The sequence below is a fragment of the Amborella trichopoda genome, chromosome 4 (assembly GCF_054954075.1).
Source record: "Amborella trichopoda isolate Santa Cruz 75 chromosome 4, AtrichopodaSantaCruz75HAP2 v2.0, whole genome shotgun sequence".
NCBI classification, from domain to species: Eukaryota; Viridiplantae; Streptophyta; class Magnoliopsida; order Amborellales; family Amborellaceae; genus Amborella; species Amborella trichopoda.
In genome coordinates this window covers 10,734,335-10,751,788 of record NC_142339.1, presented here as the reverse complement: position 1 = coordinate 10,751,788, position 17,454 = coordinate 10,734,335, and the positions used below count along the sequence as shown (strand labels likewise).

General features: G+C 33.7%; 1 protein-coding gene across 1 annotated transcript in view; it reads right to left on the bottom strand.

Moving 5' to 3' along the window:
• Positions 1-17,454, bottom strand: part of LOC105421317 (beta-glucosidase 12-like) — a 35,206-nt gene that overhangs the window by 15,909 nt on the left and 1,843 nt on the right. Inside the window, exons 2-7 of the mRNA XM_088863640.1 lie at positions 15,355-15,424; positions 4,339-4,397; positions 4,177-4,252; positions 3,927-4,004; positions 3,756-3,843; positions 2,547-2,799 (exon numbers count right to left, since the gene is read on the bottom strand). Of these exons, the coding sequence (XP_088719766.1) occupies positions 2,547-2,799; positions 3,756-3,843; positions 3,927-4,004; positions 4,177-4,237 (480 nt within the window). The 5' untranslated portion in view covers positions 4,238-4,252; positions 4,339-4,397; positions 15,355-15,424. The remainder of the gene's footprint in view (positions 1-2,546; positions 2,800-3,755; positions 3,844-3,926; positions 4,005-4,176; positions 4,253-4,338; positions 4,398-15,354; positions 15,425-17,454) is intronic.

Sequence of the window (17,454 nt, the reverse complement as noted above, 5' to 3'; positions counted from 1 at the left end):
AGGTATATAAGAAAAACTCTACTCATTCACTTGACTTGGTTCCTGTCCAGACCAATGGGGAGGACTTGGTTGAACAAATGAAAGGAGTGTAGAAACAAGTGCATGCTAGTCTAGAAGCCAATACAGCCAAATACAAGAAAGCAACAGACAAGCATTGTCGTTTCAAGTAGTTTAATGTGGGAGACTAGGTAATGGTGTATCTCAGGAAAGAACGACTTCCAGTGGGAAAATACAGCAAGCTAAATGATCGCAAGGTGGGACCATTCAAGAATTTGAAGAAGATGGGCTGCAATGCTTTTAAGGTCGCTTTACCTTCACACATGGAAACTTCTGACATCCTCAACATTGCTATCTGTCAGAGTATCATGGTATGGAGGTTCATGAAGCTGAAGATGTGAACTCGAGCGCGAGTTCTCCCCAACCTGGGGATAATGATGGAGATCAGAGCACAACAAGTAGCCACGAGTATCTTCTTTTGGAGTGACAGATTCTTCCTAATTTTTGCTCATATTTGGAGGATGAAAACCCTAGGAGGGCTTCCAAGAAGAACAAGAAGAGAAGGAAATAGTTTTGGCTTTTTTGTTTTTAGTTTTTAGTTTTTAAGGCTATCTTAGATTTTATTTACTTATTTCATTGCTGAACCAAATAGAGACTTTTTAGATATTTTAATTGTAATTAGGGAGTTTAGTTTCAAGTTATATTTAAGTTAGGACATTTTCACTAAAAGTTAAATTGTACAAACAAATATTTTCCAAAACAATAATTTTTAAGATATATAAGGGCATGGATGGGCGGGAGAGTGATTCATGTATCCCTCTTTAAGAAAAGAAACACTTTGTCTTGTAAAACAAGCCTAAGGCTTGAGCCCTAGGTGGGAGAAAACCCTAGGGTTTCTTCAAAATTGTGTGCTTCTTGCTGATTTTTCTTGGTTTCTTCATGTTATCCTACATCAATATCACAGTTAGAAGGGATTGTTACTTCCATACACGTAAGGAAAATAGTCTTATTTTATACATTTCTTAATGTTATCTGATATAGACTTATTGATAGCTTTATGTATAAGTTTATCTTTTGAAAACTTGATTTTATTTTATTCATGGTAATTTACTGAAAGAAAAAGCTTTTATAGAGCCGAGGCTCTAAACAATTAAATTAGAGCCCACCTCAATATTTCACTAGAAGAGGTTGTTTTGATGCCCAACTATCCTCAAATTGATCATCTCGATCTCAAGATGCATGAATATTCGAAAACGATGGATGTCAACTTTTGAAAATAGTGCATTTTGTAATGTATTTTTGGACTGTCAATTTCAAGATTTTAAAGTTTTTATAGATCTGCTTGATATACACTATTTTTCAAGTTTGAAATGTTATAATTAAATATGAAAATATATTTTAAGGCTAACACAACGATTTTCAGTATTGAAACCTTATCTCTCGATACTATTTAAAGTTGCGCTTTACTTTGATTATTTAGAGCCTCGGCTTTATACAAACTGCACCTTTTACAGAAAGTCACATGGTGCTTGGGCAGAAATACGTAAAAGTACGTGAAGAGTTTAAAATTTTTAATTATTTGAGCAATATTAAACAATACAAGAGATGTACTAAAATACTTACAAGATAATATTATCTAGAATATATTGATTTTAAATAAGATAGTCTATTCGAGATAAAATTATTTACAATTCGAATAGGCCCTGGTTCAAATTTAAAATTGAATAACTAAACAATCCCATTGGATTGAAAGTCAAAGAAAGTCGAACAAGAACCTCATTCCCTTTTTATAAAGGTTAGAAATGGATGCCTAAATATTCATTCTGGACTTTCAATAAATTTGATATGCTGGCAGCAATTTCTTTTATTTATTTATTTTTGACGGGAAAAAACCTAATTTAATTTCCTTCAATTTTCTATTGTCTTTTTTTTCTTACTTGTTTGTTTTTTATAGGGAAAACTGATGGGCAAGCTTTCTATGTTTCCCCTACAGTAAAACTTATATACTTCCTCTTATCCAACCGTCCATTCTGAATGGAGGGCTAAGATTGCCCCCGATCACATTGTCATGTCTCTACAATATTTTATTTTTAATATTTTTTCAATATATTTTGACACCAAATTTTGGACGACCAATTCTCTATTAAACTCGCACTTGCGAAAATATAAAAAAAATTATTTCCAATAAAATAAAATAACCAAAATACCCCTGAAAGTTTCAAAGGGTATTTTGGTCATTATATTTTATCAAAAAATTATTTTTAATATTTTTTACAGGTGGACCCCAATGAGAAGATGGAACATACCAAATTTCATTTTCATACAATTTGTATAAAAAAAAAACTAAAAATAAAATAATTTGAGACAAGGGATCTAAGATTAAACGGTGAGTGGCTCTCTTGAACAAAATTTGACGGCTGGATGGTAGGGGAAGCATAATTCTTCTATATTGTAGAGGAAGTATAGAAACCTGTCCCAAAACTAATATGAGCCGATAGTGTGTGTAATATATAAACACAAACATTTCTAAAACAGATGTTGGACCTTACTTGATATTTCTCCTTGTACAACTTCACTACTGATGCATGTGAAAGGAGAAGGTTATGGGCAACAACATATGGCTCTGTACTAGAATTTCCTGCGGTACAGTTTCCGTCAGGGTACGAACAACGGCCAGGTGCGAAAAATCCAGCCACATAACCTCCATATGCATAAGAGAATGGTTCATTTAATGTAATCCAATGTTTCACTCTGTCTCCAAATTCTCTAAAGCAAATGTCAACATAGTTTGTGTAGTCTTCCCTGTTTAGATCACATAATCTTATTATAATCACGGAGGGAATTTGCCCTGATAAAAAATTCATGAACAAAATCATAATAGTAAATAGTTAATATTGATTGTATTGAGAAGTGAGACTGAAAACAAATTAAAAAGGGCTTTATCATGCGAATGGCAGTTGGCTACAATAGATGCTCCTCAAAAAAGTATTAATCAACTTAACAAAAGCACGGTAGGGTCCAAAAAGTAGATATTTTTATAACTTCTTTAAGAACATGCCAAACTCCACCTGGCCGGCCCCATGCCGGTCGTGCTGGTTCTGAGCTCGATTAAAGGAGAAGGGTTGTGTTAGGTGGGTAGCTAGTGCAAAACTATATCATAACTTTTTATGAATCTTGATTGGCAGAACATGATTCATGTAACTGGATCCAAATAGTTGAGATACAGCTCGAATGATGATGATGATAAAAATGGTAGATGTAAAAATCACACTTCTACTTAATAAAGAGAGATATATCATAAATTATAGCTGTGTTTGTATTGTATTGTGAATAAAGTTTTTGTCCCTAAATAAAATGTTTTCATTAGAAGATAATTGAATATACTAATTGTATTAAAAAATGATTGAAATGATAAACCAATTTTCGTATTAAAGCAGGAAATGATGGAGGAATTATATGACAAATGTTTCTAAGCAATACTTTAAAGAAAATTAAATATTTTTTTTAATATCTGCATATCAAGGCTCAAAAGACCAAGGGCCAGAACAGGAATAACAGAGCAGTGGCTGGTATGTGAGGGTAGAGCCGTTTAATAGGCGATATTTGAAAAGTATTACAAAGAACCAACTTTTTAACAGAAATGCGATAATTTATTTTATTTATTAATAATTAAAATAATGATTTATGAAGTATGAGTTATAAACTGCCTATCTGTTGAGAAAAAAGATATAACGAAGTTAAAGGAGAGAGAGGTTTACACTATATGGGGACTCAAGAATCCTCCATAGGCATCTTCTAGAGCTTGTGGAAGATCCCAATGGAAAAGTGTCACAAATGGTTGAATATCTGCAAATCACATGGATTGCATCTAACATGAGTTGCACAATGAAGGAGAGAGAGAGAGAGAGAGAGAGAGAGAGAGAGAGAACCATTGGCATGGAGTTCATTGATGACATTGTTGTAATGCTTGATCCCTTCCCTGTTCACTCCTCCTTTCAAGGAACCCTCTGATTTGTCACATTTAGAAAAATGAATAACTATTTTCCATTCAAATATTAAACATCAATAACTAGACCCTGTCTATTCATCTTCCACAAACTAGCAAAATAAATTCATTAATTAATTAAAAAAATAAGGAGTTCTGAAAAATTAAAATAATTTGGATCTCTGAAGGCTTACTGGGTAAGATTCTAGACCATGCTATTGACATTCTATAGGCATCGACCCCAAGATATTTCATTAGTTTAATATCATCCTGCAACATTATGAAAATTCAAATTAATATTTAAACAAGTCTTGCAAAAAAGTCACACTGTAACAGCGAAAGGAAAATGAAGCAACCTTGTAACGATGGTATTGGTCAATTGCAACGTCCCCATTGCTACCATCGAGAATCTTCTCTGCAATACGATTGCTAGGATGTCAGATCCAACGGCCGAGCAACAAAAACTATGTATGTGGGAATGATCTTAAGTCACCGTGGCCTTAGCATGGATTTTGAAGATTGTTTTATTCTATTACTCTATAAAAATCACTACATGGAATCACTTCCCTATATGTGTAGAGAGAGAGATAACCATGTTTGTTGTTATTTTTAGGAAAAATATTATATAAGGGTGAGCCCGAAACAATCAAATTAAGGCATAGCTCTAATGTTCACTAAAAAGAGGTTGTTTCGAATGCTAAAAAAATCTTCAAATCGATTATCTCAACTTCTAGATGTATGAATATAAAAAAAATTGAATTTCAAATCTTGGAAATAATGCATATTACAGTGCTTTTTCTGGACTGTCAATTTTCAAGCTATGAAGTGTTTATAGTTGTACTAAATCTACACTATTTTTTAAGCTTTAAATTTTATAACTAGATATAAAAATAAATTGCCATGCCATCACAAACATTTATATAGTACTGAAATAACATCCTTCAATACTATTTCAAGGTGTCCCTTACTTTGATTGTTAAGGGCCTTAGTGTCATGCAAGCCACAATCTTATTATATAATCACATATACTATGAGTGATTTCATGCAACAATTTTATATTTCTATAACAAAATAATTTCCAAAACCATGCTACTGGTGATTGTTTGACCCTAAATTTTAAACCTAAACTCTTTAAATTTTGAAGAATAAATATTAAAAGAATAATGCACCTAAAAACCGTACTTTTTAACTCGAAAACATAAGTGATCTTTATTGTGTGATACTTAGATCTAAACCTTAGAAAGATTTTTTTCCTTGCCCAAATCTTTTAGGTGGTTTCAATCATCATTAGAAGAACAATGTTAGAAGAAAAAATGATTTTCCCAAATGGACAGTCTAGATTAAATATTGGAGAGAGACTCATTTTGAATATATCTACGTCACAAATTGGATTTCATTTGCTCCTATTGATTGTTGGAATGAAGATAGTGCAATTGCAAAATCTGTGCTCATTACAAATGCCATAAATATGATATTCTCTAAGTGTGGTTCCAATGTATTACAATGAGAATCTGACGTGAAATCACTCCCATATGTTTGGATGTGTGTTTTAACTTTTCAAACAAGTTACTGTCTAGATAACGCATATACATCTATATCCCTATAAATTCATTACTAGGATTGTATAGCCTAGAATCACACACACACATATATATGTCACCCCACATACATATATATGCTCCCTATAACAGCAAGAGAGGCCCAAGGCAGGAATATTTATCATTTTGGTTTAAGCTATTAAAAGATAGGCACACAATTGGAAATTGAAAATGTTTCACAAGTTTTATATTTCCCATGATTTGGGATGATATTATTTGGGAGTGTTAAACAGATGGGAGGTTTCGGGTGACGCTATTGTATCTTTTACTGTTTGATGATAGATTCATGGAGTGATATAAGATTAGGAAAAGTTTGGAAGTGGCCAATACTACAAAAGATTCAAGCCTTTTTTTTGGGTGTTGAATATTGGATGTTTTTAGTGTTAGATATGGTGATGGCTAAAATCACCCACATAAAGAAATCCCATATTATGTGGGATTGGTATTGACATTGATAAGTTTCCTAAAAGAAATAGAAGTATAAAAAGATTTGGACTCTTGTGATATATCTCTTTGTTTTGAGATATATGTAACATCTATAGGAAGTTTCCTATTTGTTGTAAATTTCTAACCTTATATATATGGGATGAAAGAGCAGAGAATTTGTGTGCCTTATTTGGGTCACCATATGAGAAAGATGACGTCCTCTAAAGAGAGGGGGGCAGGGGCCTCATGTGTATGAGAGGCAAGGCCTATCATTAGAGAAAAGAGAGCTTCTTATGGAGAGAAACGCCTCAATGTGTCTCCTGTAGATTGAGAGAAAGTCTCAGTTGCTCTCAAGGTTCTCCTCTTAGAAAGTGGTTTTGCTGGTCTCTTCTTGGATTAGCTGTGGAATAGAGATGAGAGGTCAACGATGATGTGGATCAAGAGACTGGGCCTAAAAGAGCATACTCGACTGGGTTTTGTCGAGGGTTATAGAGGTATCTCTATACCCCAAAGTCTGTAAGGTAACTTTCATTGTTATAATGGATTCAGTTTGTCGTGTCTATAGATGTAGCCCTCTTGGGGTGATCTACGTAAATCTTTATATTCTTGTGGCATGGGTGATTCATGCTTTCTTTCTCGTATTATGGCTCATGCTCTCTTATATTTTTTCTAGTTCGATAAGTACACGATCTTGATAGGATCCAACTTATGAAATTCTTATTTCCACATCTACAAGGTTTCAAAAATCGAAACAAGTGGTATTAGAGCGCAAGATTCAGTACGAGCTAGTGTTTATGTATTCGGTTTTAGAAAAGCACATGACAAAGTATGCTAACGTTTTATTTGAGGTAGAGAAATATGATGGCAAACACAATTTTTCAGCAAGAATAATGAAGGAATTTATTTGGCAAAAGATGAAATTTAAAGCTATCTAATGGATGTTGGCATAGTGAGCAGCTGATTTTGATATCAAGGTGGAGATTGTTGGATATGGTGATATCCAAACTCATCTACATAAGTAAATCCCATAATATGTGGGATTATTAATGATATTGATACGTTTCCTAAAGGAAATAGAAGTCCAAAAATATTAGGACTCTTGTGATATATCTCTTAGTTTTGAGATATATGTAACATCTATAAGAAGTTTCCTATTTGATATGGATTCCTAACCTTATGTATATGGGATGAAAGAGCAGAGAATTCTTGTGCCCTACTTGGGTTACCATATAGGAAATATAATTTCCTCTAGAGAGAAATGTGTCTCTTGTGCTTGAGAGGCAAAGCCTCCCCTTAGAGAGAAGAGAGCTTCCTACAAAGAGAAAGGCCCCAATGTGCCTCTTGTGGATTGAGAGGCTGGTTTCTTGTAGAGAAGCGGTTCTCATGAAGATTTTGGGTGGTTTCCCTTTTTAGTGAGAGAAAATCTCGGTTGCTCTCAAGGTTCTCCTCCTGAACAGTGGTTTAGCTGTAGAATAGAGATGAGAGGTCGACGATTGTGCCGATCGGGAAACATCGTTTAAAAGGGCTCACTCGACTAGGTTTTGTCAAGGGCTATAAAGGTCTTTACATGTCCCAAAATCTATAATGTAACTTTTTTTTAGTATAGTGGATTTCAGTTTATCGCGCCCATGGATGCAGCCATCTTGGAGTGAACCACATAAATCTCTGTGTTCTTGTGGCGTGTGTGTTTCATGCTTTATTTATCGTATTATAGCTCGTGCTATCTCATATTTTGTTTATAACTAGATAAGTACACGATCTTGATGGGATACAACTTTTGGGATTCATGTTTCCGCATCTAAGAGGGTTTTTAAATCCTAACACCTGTGGCATCGAATGTATGAAGAAAAAGAGGAAGATTGATGATCAATATTTGTAATGTTGTGGAAGAATGATGAACAAAATGGGGATTATATGTTCCTTACTTGGTCATTTCCACAACAGTTATGGTCTTGGGGTTTTAACAGACTAGATATTTGTACTACTCTGCCTGGGAGACAACGATATGTTTTGGATCATCTCAATATTTCATACTTGTCTAAAATTGGGAAAATCTTTCAGAAAAGAGCAACTATTCTTTAGGATATATGGAAAGAAAGGAACATGAATGTTTTAGATGGGCTGGTGATGTATGTGAACTTGGTCAAAAACAATAGCTTGGATACATTATTCAATTCGGGGACCGCTAATAGACACTCCTCCGGAATTGCTATGGAGGACTTATTGGTGAACATTATTAACATGGCGAATATGGGAGTAGTCAAGTATAGAACTCTTCAAAATTGGATTACACCTCCTTTGTTACATATGTGAAACAAATCACATATGTGGAAGTTTTATTTAACTTTTCTCTCTTTTATTTTGGGCCATTGGATTGCATCTAATCCAATCCAATGGTTGTAGTGTTATAAGAACTTTACGCTTTTAAAATGATTAAAACCCTTTTGTTTAGAGAAAAAAAAAAGGAGTGATAAAAAAGATAGAGAGATTGAGCTACAATTGGGTTCTCTCTTGAGGGCTTAGTATGCTTTGTTTTAGAGAGAGAAAGTGAGCAAAAGGCTTAAACTCCATTGTGGATTTGCTATGTACCCTGTTTTACTGAGAGAAAGTATTAAAGAGAACCCATTTTTAGTATTCTTGGTGCCTTGCTTTTTGGTTCTGTTTAGAGTGAGAAAAGGCTGCTCGAAATTGATATTTTGAGCTCGATTTCACTTTGTAATCTTCCCAAATCAATAAATAAAATCTCGCAACATCCTCCCATGGATGTAGATCACGATTTGTGATCAAACCACGTTAAATATTTATTCTCTGCGGATTGAATGTTGCAGGATTTTTCATTTCATGTTCTTGCTTTGATATTGTGTAATTTACATTACTTGTTTATATTGACATGAATGCACAATATCTATGAATGTTATTAACCATTGTTGATTTTTCGCCAATTGATCCCAACAACTGGTATCAGAGCCTAGGGTTTGTTCTTCATTGTGTCTATTAAGAAGGGAGTTTTTTCCTATTGTGGTTATTCGTTGTATTTTTCTTGAAAATAGAAAGAGCAATGGAATTTAAAAAATTAAATCAAAGTAATTTTTCAATATGGAAAATGATAATAGAATATTATCTTGTTGGAAAAGAATTAAATAGGCCACTTCGAGATAAGGAGGCCATGCCTGTTGGAATGGAAGATTGAGAATAGGATGTTCTTGATAAAAAATGTTTGGCAACTATTAGACCATGTATTTTACCATTAATTTTATTTGACGTTTGTCAATGTAAAATATCTGCAGAGCCTTAGCAATCTTTTGAGCAATCATCTGGTACAAATAAAATGCATGTGATGAAAAATTTATTTTTTTGAAAATAAAAGAAGGTGCTACAATTAGGACACAAGTAACTGAATTTAATTCAATTTCTATACAATTGAGGTCTTTGAAAGTGAATTTGGGTGAAGAAGTGTTATGTTTGCTTTTGCTGAGTTCTTTGTCTGTTAGTTGGGATACTTTGATTACCACTGTGACTAATATAATGGGTAACAAGTTTAATTTAAAAGATGTTGTAGCTTCATTGTTAAATGAAGAGACTAGAAAGACATCCATAGAAATATTTTTCGAATCAAATCAAGCATTAGTAGCAATAGATAGAAGAAGAGCATAATATAGAGACCAACCCTATGTATTTAATAAGGGAAATTCTCATAACAGATGCAGGTCCAAGTCATAGGGCAAGAAGGTTACTTGCTGGTATTGTAAAAAACCTCGTCATACAAGGAAAGATTGTTATGCTTTGAAGAATAAGCAAAAGGCCAAGAGCAAATATAGTCATGCCGAAGCAAGTGCAGTTTCAGATGGTGAAGACGTGGTCACTTTTAATGTTGCATGCACAACATTGACTATTGCAGATACTTGTCTGGTGCTTCATTTCATGTTTGCCCAGAAATGTCATATTTTTCATTCTACAGTGATGTGGATGGTGGCTTGGTTTGTCTTAGTGATGATCGTGCTAACAAAATCTTGAGCATTGGAAATGTTGTTATTAAGCAATCAGATGGAAATAAGCACACATTGCGAAATGTGAGGCATGTTCCTGAGTTAAAGGAAAATCTCATTTCAGCCGGGCAGTTAGATGACTCTGATTTCATAGTGACTTTTGGAAATTGATCATGGAAGATTTCAAGAGGTTGTGATACCTTTGCTTTTACTGAGTTCTTTGCTTGCTAGTTAGGATACCTTGGTTACCATGGTGACTAATATAATGGGAAACAAGTTTAATTTAAAAGATGTTGTAGCTTCATTGTTAAATGAAGAGACTAGAAAGACAACAACAAAAATATTTGTTGAATCAACTAAAGCATTGGTAGCATGAGATAGAGGTATAACACAATATAGAGACCAACCTTATGGATTTAATAGGGGAAAATCTCATAACAGATGCAGGTCCAAGTCACAGTGCAAGAAGGGTACTTGCTGGTATTGCAAGAAACCTGGTCATACAAGGAATGATTGTTATGCTTTTAAGAATAAGCAAAAAGCCAAGAGCAAGGATAGTCATGCTGAAGCAAGTACAGTTTTAGATGGTAAAGATAGAGTTACTTTTAGTGTTGCATACACAACATTGTCTATTAAAGAAACTTGGGTTTTAGACTCTAGTGCTTCATTTTATTTTTACCCAGAAAGGTCGTATTTTTCATCTTACACTGATGTGGATGGTGGTTTGGTTTATCTTGGTAATGATCGAGCTTGCAAACTCTTCGGCATTAGAAATATTGTTATCAAGTAATCAGATGGAAAGAAGCACACATTGAGAAATGTGAGGCATGTTCCTGAGTTGAAGAAAAATTTCATTTCAACCGAGCAGTTAGATGACTCTAGTTTCATAGTGACATTTGAAAATAGGTCATGGAAGATTTCAAGAGGTTGTATAATAATATTGAAAGGGAAAAAAGATGGGAGTCTCTACACTCTTCATAGCACAGCTCAAAGAAATGATGCTACAGAGAAAATCGTTGTTGCAGGTAGTAAGCATGAGGATATGCATATTGAGCATAGTCGTTTCGGTCATCTCATTGAGCATGGTATGAAGGTATTACAAACTCAAAATCTTATTCCTATTTCTAAGCATTATTTTCTTGATTTTTGTGATTATTGTGCCATAGGTAAGTAGCGTAGAGTTAGTTTTAAAAGAAATGAATCTCATAGAAAAAGTAAAGCATTAGAATTGATTTATTCTGATATTTGTGGCCCTGTTAATGTTAAATCTCCTAGTAGAGCTTCTTATTTTCTCACTTTTTTAGATGCTTATTCTAGAAAGTGTTGGTAGTATGAATTAGCATCTAAGGATCTAGTTTTTGAAGTTTTCTAAGATTTTAAAGCCAAGGTTTAAAAAAAAGCAGAGAGATTTATAAAATGCTTGCAAACTATAATAGCGGTTAATATTACTGGAATGCTTTTGATGCTTTTTGTAACGAGAATGGCATTCACCGAGTAAGGAATGTTCTTAAGGCACCATAACAAAAAGGTGGATGAATATGACCATCATTGAAAGAGTAAGAAGCATGCTATCACAATTTGGTCTTGGTAAGCAATTTTGGGTAGAAGCTGCTAGTATTGCTGCATATTTGATTAATAGATCTCACAGTGCACTCTTAAATGATGAAATACGTGAAATTCTATGGAGAGGTAAAAGTGTGTCATATAAACACTTGAGAAAGTTTGCGAGTGAAGCTTAGGTTCAAGTGCCTAGTGAAAATAGAGCTAGTTGGATGTCAAGTCAAGAAGATGTGTTTTTCTTGGGTATGATAATGATGATAGACGTTATAGGATTCGAGATTCTATTGCAAAGAAGACTATCAGAAGTCGTGATGTTTTTTTTAATGAAAATATAATGTTTGCTGAAAAGAAGCAAAAAGAGCCGAAACAAGAAAGGCTTGTTGTGAATATACAAGAACCAAATCTCATTGTTTTACCTCGACAAGTGCAAGAGAGTTAAGCTCAAGCTCAAGCTCAAGAGAATTTTGATGGAGGTGATATTAGTTATGAGGATGACACTGAATTGGTTCAAGATGAAACAGGACTACCAATTACACTTGAGCCAGAATTAAGAAGATCCACACACCCTCACAAGCCAACACAAATGTATTATCCTTCCTTATAGTGGTGAATCTTAGTCTTTTCAGGAGACAATTTATTACCCTAATGCTGAAAAGTGGCATAAGGCATTAGAGGAAAAGATTGATGCTTTGCATAAGAATAATACATGAGAGTTGGTAGAACTTCCATATGGGAAGAAAGCATTGAAGAATAAGTGGGTATATGCTACTAAGTAGGAGGCAAATGGTCTTATGCTATATAAGATCAGACTTGTGGTGAAAGTTTATGGGCAAAAACTAGGTGTTGATTATAATGAAATTTTTACTCCTGTTGTTAAACATAACTCTATTAGAGTTGTTTTATCTTTGGTTGCTAACTTAAATTTGGAGCTAGAATAATTTGATATTAAAACTGCTTTCTTGCATGGTGATCTTGAAGAAAAAATTTATAAGTGTCAACTTGAAGGTTTGGAAAACAAAACTAATTCTAACTTAATTTGCAAGTTAAAAAAGGGGTTATATGGTTTGAAACAAGTATTTAGGCAATTTTATAAGAAATTTGACAGTTTTATGCTAGGTGAAGGTTATTCTGTATGCGATTTTGATAATTGTGTGTACTTCAAGGCTTCAACATATGATTCGTTTACTGTTTTGTTGCTTTATGTTGATGATATACTTGTTGCTAGCAATGATATGAGTGAAATCAAGCACTTAAAGCTTAATATGTCCAAGCATTTTGTCACCAAGGATCTTAGACCAGCCACGAAGATTTTGGGCATGCACATCCATAGAGACAGAAAGCAAGGTAAGCTCTAGTTAAGTCAATCTGAATATATTTCGAAAGTTCTTGAGCCCTTTAATATGATTGACTGTAAACCTATTTCTACACAGTTAACTTCACATTTCAAGTTGTCTAAAAGGGACTATTCAATTATGAGGTAGATAGAAGTAAGATGAAGATTGTTCCATATACTTCTGTAGTGGGTAGTTTAATCTATGCGATGGTTTGTACTAGACCTAACATTGCCCATGCAGCGGGAGTTGTTTCCAGATTTATGTTTAATCCAGGTTGGGAACATTGGCAAGCAGTTAAGTGGATTCTTCGGTATTTGAAGGGGGTATGAAATATATGCTTATGTTTTAGAAATTTATCATTGGAAGTTGTTGGTTATGTAGATGCAGATTATGCAGGATGCGTGATACTAGAAGGTCTTCCACTGGCTACATTTTCAATATTGGCGGTGGTGCAATCAGCTGGATGTCAAGGTTGCAAGATATTGTTGCCTTGTCAACAACTGAAGTTGAGTATGTGGCATTGACTGAGGCAACGAAGGAAATGATTTGGTAGAGACGTTTACTTGGCTAATTTGGGTTGAAACAGGATAAATATGTAGTGCATTGTGATAACCATAGTGCTATTCATCTGGCTAAGAATGCAGATTATCACTCCAAGACAAAGCATATAGAGGTTAGATATCATTTTATTTGGTTAGCCCTCGAGCGTAGAGATTTGCAGGTGGACAAGATTCTCACTGAGAAAACCTTGTTGATATGTTGACAAAGGATGTCTCAACATAAAAGAACCTTGTTGACTTTCGGAATTGGAGGAGATGTAATCTCGGGTGGATGGAGAGTGGTGCATTGGTGATTATTTCAGAGACTTTATGGTTTGTCTTCAAGTGGAAGATTGTTACATGTGTGAAAGCAAATCACACATGTGGGAGTTTTATTTAACTTTTCTCTTTCTTATTTTGGGCTATTAGATTGCATCTAATACAATAGTTGTAGTGTTGCAGGAACTTTACTCTTTTAAAGGGATTAAAACCCTTTTGTTTAAAGAAAAAAAAAGTGAAAAAAAGATATAGAGATTGAGCTGCAATTGGGTTTTCTCTTGAGGGCTTAATATGCTCTGTTTTAGAGAGAGAAATTGAGCAAAAGGCTTGAACTCCATTATAGGTCTGTTGTGTGCCCTGTTTTAATAAGAGAAAGTATTAAAAGGAACCTATTTTTAGTATTCTTAGTGCCTTTTTTTTAGGCTCTGTTTAAATTGAGAAAGGGCTGCTGGAAATTGATATTTTGAGCTCGATTTCACTTTCTAATCTTCCCAAATCAGTAAGTAACATCTCGCACCATTCTCTTGTGGCTGTAGGTTACGATTTATGACCGAACCACGTTAAATCTTTGTGCTCTATGGGTTGAATGTTGCTGGATTTTTATTCCATGTTCTTGCTTTGATAATGTGTAATTTCCATTGCTTGTTTATATTGATATGAATGCATAATATCTGTAAATGTTATAAATCCTTACCGCTTTTCACCAATAGATCCCAACATCCTTAAGGTATTTTTAAGCTTAATTTTGATGGAAGCTCATAGCGTAATCTCGGTTCTGCAGGAAAACAAGGTTTTATCGGAATCACATAGGAGATGTATAGTTCTAATGTTTTTGGGTCCAATACTATGAGGGTGCTAATAAGGCTCAAATGTATACTTCGTTGCAAAACTGGAAGTTTTTTTTGTAGATTTAAAGATGGGTAATTCTATTACAATAAGAGTGATACACAAAATACTATTAAATGGTTTTGCAAATTGCAGATAGTCCCTTAACGGCTAATGATGGTGTGGATGCAAATTATTTTTCTGAGGCTCGGTGAATATCTCTTTTGGCCATGTTTATGAAAAGGCCAATGGGAAAGTGGATCATTTGGCAAAACAAGGGGCCGCATTAACAGAACTTTCAATTATCCATTTGTCAATTTAATTTCTACCTTTTTTCGATCCTATAATGTTGTAATCATTTAACATTAATAAAGATAGTAACTTTCGTGAAAAAAATAATAATAAATTAAAATCTTTTCCAAGGTTTCTTAACATAATAAAAACAATAAAAAAAACACCATCATATGATTAGACATGGGAGTATTTTCACATCGAATGGTTGCCAATTGGTATGTCAAAATGCATTGGGACCGCTTAGTGTGAAAAAACTCTCACACCGAATCATAGGAGGGAGTTTTTTCACATGGTGGAAATATTTTCACACGTATCAAATGTGTGCAAGAGATAACCTTCCGATTTTGTGAGGTATTTTTTTAGACATAATATATTAAGAATACGTAGAAAAATAGTTTCAAAATACTAACTCAATTTTTGGAAATAAAAACCTAATAACGATCACATGCTTTTCAGTTTTATTTTCCTTAAAAACAGATATGGACACATCCATGCAAACGAAAATAGATGAAAAGATAGAATGGTGTAGACCTGGGTGTGTATGTGTAAAGACATCCCAATTGGTTATGCCTCTGCCACCGTCTTTCGCTGCACCTTCATACTTTTATATAAGACGAAAAATAGTTAACAATAAGAAAACAAAAACAAAAAAAATCCAATAAGCCAAATATATTTAGTGTAAATTCCAATTTTGTGTAGTGTCTAATAATAACGCATGATGCATGGAGCATCTAATTCATTTAATAGCAAAGGGACCATTGAACAAAATGACTCATTTACTTGCAAGTGACCGCTCAATAACAGAATTATAATTGGAAAATTGTTTCATGAGTCAGCGGCCGCAAGAGCCTGCTGACATAAAAACTTGCATCCTAAAGATAAATGTTATCTAAAGTTTATTGGCCATAAATAAGATATGGATCGCGCATAAAAAATGTTAAAATATTATATTTTTAATTTTTAAATTTTATTTTTCTGTTCATATTTGTGATCATCTTGGCCTAGATGTTGAATTTACCAAAAAAGGGTACTTCAAAAAAAAAAATCTAAAATAAATTTGGTGGGGAGCCATATATGTACATATGAATTGGTATTTGGATGCTGGGAATTCTTTTGCATCTGGAAGTTCTAGTTTATGGAAATATGGATATCTGGATGTTTTAGAATACATGCTTGATAGCATTTCTTCAAATTCTTCAATACATGTCTTCATCGTTATCTAATAAAACCTTACAAAATCATGCTTTACTACTTCATAGAGAGAGAAAGTCATGGTTAAAGACAATAAATAGTTAGAGAGATAAATCACATATATAAAGAGAAAGGTATTTAGAGAGAGGAAGAGCACCGTTGGAGAATGGGCATGGAGAAAGAGAAGATATAGTTAGAAAGAGAAAATGCACATTAGAGAATGTGGTTGCAAGAGAAAGCACAATAAGAGACGGGCAAATAACAAAATGTTACCTAAAACTAGAACTTCTGGAGGATAAATTTATTCTTATTTTTAATGTCCATTCAAATCGAAATGATGCTTATTTTGACTTTATTTAGGTTTTACTTTTAGGGTTTTACGTTGGATTATAAGCTTTTTTTTTTTTTTTTTTTTTAATTTATTACTCATTTGTTACTATTCAAAGATACTATTTGTCACTATTATTTACTAGTTACTGATCACATCGGTAAATCTTTCGTTATGTATTTTGTGTTTAAGTTATGAATTTTTTAGGCCATTTAATTAATATATGGACATTTAATGTTTTTCAAAATTAAGTTATAATATATAAAAAGTTTGTGGGACCTTGAGGTAATCGTTCCATGTGATTTTAAAAAAATTAAAGAGAAGGGAAAGCTTAGGTTTCTCCAAGTTATTGCTTGTGTTTGACATGTTTTCTTCCTAATTTTGCTCAATCAAATTTCCCTACCTCAAGTAGTATTGGAGCTCATGATTCCATCAACAACAAAGCCAAGACACTACAGCTAAGTTTAGCGTTGTTGATTTTGGGCCGAGCTTTATCATTTTGGCTTAAAACTTGTTAAAATGTGAAAGTGTTATCTTCAATATAGACATAACATCCCACTTATAGATGTACAAGATAGAAGATAGATAAACATAATTCTCAAACCCATGATTGAAGGGATGAGATAACAACAAATAATTCTCAAACCCATATTTGAAGGGATGAGATAACAACAAATAATTACAACAATAACAGGATCCAATTTTGAATGGGTCTTCTAACTTTGAATTGAATCACATCCAAGCTGATGTGTGTGTGATTCAAAACTTGAATTCGAAATCGTCAATAGAACTTGTAGATTTCAGTAAGGTTTCATTAAATATTTGCGTAGGGCTTGTGATTTCAATAAGTCTATGACAACAAGAAGGGATTGTGGAAGGGGTTGTTTTGCAGATCCCCTTCGTGACGCTAGAAATTAAGAAATTGTGGAATCGAAAAAGCAAGTTCAGCAGCTAGCGTAGCAATTTTTTAATATCATTCATAGGTAAAATGATAATCTTTCTACCTAAGAGGATGTTGAGTACCACTCTTTTCACCTCCATGCTCTATATAAAAAGTCGAGTGGAAGGTAAAGTGATAGAAGACCCAGATGTGGGGAACATCACTCTAGGGT